Here is a 4,164-nt window from a genome sequence, read left to right as displayed (position 1 = left end):
GGTTGCAACTTGATAAAATAAAAAAAAAGGCTTAAGAGGTAAGATTACTTGGGCAGGGCTCTGCATTTGTAAACTTGTTGTAAATAGACTTACCATCACATTGCAGACAAAGCTGATCAGTTGTTGTGTTTTTCTCCGACCAGCTGACCTGGTTGCTATGGTTACAAATGACTGACACATTTGACAGGTAGATGTGGAGAGAAGCGCCAGAATGGGTGACCTTTGATTTATCTCCTCCCTCTTGAAGGCAAGTGCTGTTGGTACATCTAACAGTGGTGCTGATGCTGGAGTCCTTGGTGGTGCACGTCACTGTTAGGTTACATAAGGAAGAGGCGCTGGACACGGAGTCAATGACCAGATCCACTGGAAACACTGGATCTACGGAGAGGGAGTGAGGGGGAGAACCAATTTGAAGCATTAAAATGATACACAGAAAACGCAAAAGAGCCTGCGGCTGGACAGTAAGGCAGCCACCCAGGGAAGCTTTGAAATGGGGCGGCAAAGAGCAAGGCTGGCCCTAATAGCAGTGGGTTTGCTTTGGGCCGATTCTGCAAAGATGTAGAGAGGAAATACTAGTCATCACCTTGTTGTGGTTGGAATAACTTTTTTTTTTTCTTCCACTTGAGACCTTTTGTTCTCAAGTGGAAAAACCCAAATCTACCATTGTCCCCAGTAGAAACTGTTACCTCTATCTTAATGTTAAATCTAAAAATATTTGAGCCATGCTGAGTGAACATTTCCCACCGTCTCAAAAACATCAGTACGTAATCTCCTGCTGAAACCTGGAAACATTAAGTCAGAAGTTCCCCCTCCCCCATCTATTTGGGTGGTGTCCGTGAATTAATCCCAGGTTGATTCGACACTTCTGTCATAACTACATAACCACTACCTCACCGTTGTTCCTTACCTACTACACTTTAATGTAAAAGTCAATCCAGCTGTATATAAGCCATCCTGATTGTACATATGACACCTCAAATCTCTGTGTTACTCCCTTGTATTTTTTATTTATTTTTTATTTTTCATTGTGTGTGATACATGTACACTTGCACCTTAATTCTTATTCTTATCTTGATATACTGTATATACAGTGCTTGCTTGTTTATTCTTAATGCACCTTCTCCTCCTTGTTTGCACCTTCTTTAATTACTATGCCAATATGTGACCAGTGAAATTTCTCCGCTGTGAGATCAATAAAGCTCATCTAATCTAATCTAACTGCTTCCAGAAAAATCAGTCGAGGAGATCCTGCCGACAACGCCAAATTGTAATTTGAAAAAAATATTCAACTATACAATCCAGGTAAATAAATGGAGATTAATGGATTTCAGTCAGTCAGCACTTAATTTTACTTTGCAAAGTAGATTAAGAGAACAAAATCATAAACAGCCCTCACAGTATGATGTTTCTGCTCTGTTCTGAACTAGACAGTGTTTGTTTCTCCCTCATTAAAGCCCTGAAGGAAGGCTGTGAAGGTCTCCACATATCTTTACCCAAATAGAGACATACAGTTTGCAAATAATACCTTTTGAAAAAAAAATCCCTGAAAAAAAGACTAGCTTGTTATAAGAACTATTATTTTTATCCCAAACACTCCTCTTACTCAGACACTTGCAGCTCTGAGGCCTGAGTGAATGAAACTCGACACTCATAGTTAATATATCTAAAAGGAGATTAATAGGATTTACAGTAGATTTTTTTCCCACCATACTTTGCTATTGCTTTTCCTAATCATACAGTCAGAGGAGAGTTTCTATTCCTGCTTGCTGCTGATTACAGAAACTGTTTTATTAGCTTTTGAAGGTGCTATCTTATATTTTCGGGTGGCAAAAAGAGAGGCTCACCCAACTGTTTTGCCACTAAGGAAGATGAAAAGGATTAAAAACTCTCGTAACACGTGCAACATCACATATTAACATTTTCATTAAAATGTGGGAACATTTAGTTAATTCTAAATATAAATAATCCTACCTTGAACTGTGACATTATATTTACTTATTATTTGTTCTGACTTTGCCGTTACCATCGCCATGTAAAGTCCAACGTCAGATTTTTGGAGATTCTTTAGTTTTATAGAGTATTTTCTTTCTAAAATGTCAATCCTTCCAGCATAAGCAATGCGGACATTTGGTTTTCCGCTTGGCCAGAAAGACACCAACACATCATCTGTGAAGAATTTCCAAATAAGAAGGTGAAAGTCTTTGGGAACATCCGCTTCTGAGATGTTGAGAAAAACATCCCCACCCGTCTGCACCGTAACAGAAGTGAAAACATCGATTCCTGTAAAATGTAGATGGACAGTAACACAGTTAGGAGTGTCTGTTTTATGCTTTCTGATATCAGAAATCCTAATAAACATCCTTGTAAAAATCATACCAGGTTTACAATTCGCTTTATATTTTTTTTTAACTTATCTAAAGTTGCTAAAAATTGTGTTTTCCACACCCAAAGATATATTTTTGTAAACAGCAAAATCTTTAGGCTGAATACTTTAATAACCCAAAATATCATAAAGCATTTTTCACTTTGTTTTATCTTTACTTGAGCTCAGCTTGTCATATAATACTACAATTTATTTTTTTTTACTGAAAGTTGTGAATAACGTTAATTAAATTGTATATGATCTCCTACCTGGTATCGTAATGAGGATCAGCAGAGCCAGTATAAGTAACAGAGACATCATAAACTCATTAAATGTATGCCTTTTACTCTCAGAGTATAGAATGTAGAGCAGGAAATAACAGCACCTCCGTGCATGAGAGAAATGTCACCTTTCAGCTCTTCCTGTCCAAAACCGCTACCTTCTGAGCACCCGAAAGCACTTTAGTTTTTAATCCCTTTACCTTTACAATCAGATCTCAAAAACTTCTGCTTTCTGTTCTCTCAATTCACAATTCTCAATAAATGCTTTTGGAGAACCTACTTTGCAGCAAGACAAGTCTTTTTCCAAATATATATGAAACATAGAGCAGTTTGTCACCAAAACAAATCTAAAAACATTTTAATATAAGAAGATTTTTTATTTTTCAACGACAGTAGGATGGATCTTCACAGTAGAAGGAACCACTGTTGGTAGAATTGAGATGATCAAATTAACAGCATAGCTTCTACAGATGGAAACCATGTTTAATCAAAGCAGCCATCAATCAATCTATTGGAAGAGGAGACATCTAAACCATCTGATTAAACTTGAGAACTGTGATTTTAACAGGATATTTGAAGATTAGGGGCTATGTTGCATATAAAAACATTCATATTTACATAGATAGAAACTGAAACTGTTCTGTCACCCACCCCTTGTACTCCACTGTTCCAGTGTGGTTTCTGCCCCCAGTGCTCCAGTGACCAAGGGTACTGCCATTGCATTTACCTACCAGGTTCTTTCTAGTTCTTCCATGGGACCTTGGTATTGTTCCAGTTGCTAATGTTCTTATTTCCTGATGTTTCCATCATTTGGGATGGTCACATTAAACATTACATTTATCCCCATTGGCTGGCAGCTAGCATTCTGCACAGATGCTTCTGTACACCACATCAGCCACTTGGTTATGAGGTTTCATGTATTCCTTTCCTGCCAGTATCTTAACAGCTGGCTGTGATATTCTGGATGGTTTCTGGGGCCTCTTTGCATAACCTGCACTTGAGAAAAATTAATGGATTAACTTATGATGTGCGAACAAATGTCTTAGCTTATAAGGTTGAATCAAAAATATGTAGTTATAACTGTTATGCAAAGTATCATATAAGTTTCATAAGTACCATTGTTGAGAGTTATTGCTCAAGCTCGTAAGACTGCAATAATCTGACAAAAGTTTGAGGGAAATTATTCAGCCTTGAAAATAATTAGACACACAGTTCCTGATACTGCCAGTCTGAGCTGCAGAAGCGGAGAATAAGAAACTCTTGTGGTGAGAAGAAACTTGTGATAAATGAGGATTTGGTGATTTGATCAAAAGGGAGAATATGACTTGGTTAAGCTTTGTGCATTGGGAAGAGAGTAGGAGTAGTAGGATATAATGCATTGTTAAAATAAATAAAGAAGGTGTAGTGGCAATTGTTTGTCAAACCAAACATCCAATTAAGTTCCAATAAGCCACTATAGGCACTGGGGTCACGTTTTCTTGACGCAGGCAAAAGAAGTGGAAGTCCAAACTTGTAGATGTT

General features: G+C 37.6%; 1 protein-coding gene across 1 annotated transcript in view; it reads right to left on the bottom strand.

Moving 5' to 3' along the window:
* LOC107098181 overlaps positions 1-2,746 on the bottom strand; it is a 7,104-nt gene extending 4,358 nt beyond the window's left edge. The window contains exons 1-3 of the mRNA XM_015395695.1: positions 2,632-2,746; positions 1,972-2,280; positions 265-378 (exon numbers count right to left, since the gene is read on the bottom strand). Of these exons, the coding sequence (XP_015251181.1) occupies positions 265-378; positions 1,972-2,280; positions 2,632-2,683 (475 nt within the window). The 5' untranslated portion in view covers positions 2,684-2,746. The remainder of the gene's footprint in view (positions 1-264; positions 379-1,971; positions 2,281-2,631) is intronic.
* Positions 2,747-4,164: the final 1,418 nt, after the last annotated feature.

The sequence above is a fragment of the Cyprinodon variegatus genome, unplaced genomic scaffold, assembly GCF_000732505.1.
Source record: "Cyprinodon variegatus isolate N-32 unplaced genomic scaffold, C_variegatus-1.0 Scaffold753, whole genome shotgun sequence".
NCBI lineage: Eukaryota > Metazoa > Chordata > Actinopteri > Cyprinodontiformes > Cyprinodontidae > Cyprinodon > Cyprinodon variegatus.
Note: the sequence above shows the minus strand (reverse complement) of the source record. Positions and strands in the feature narration are given on the sequence as shown.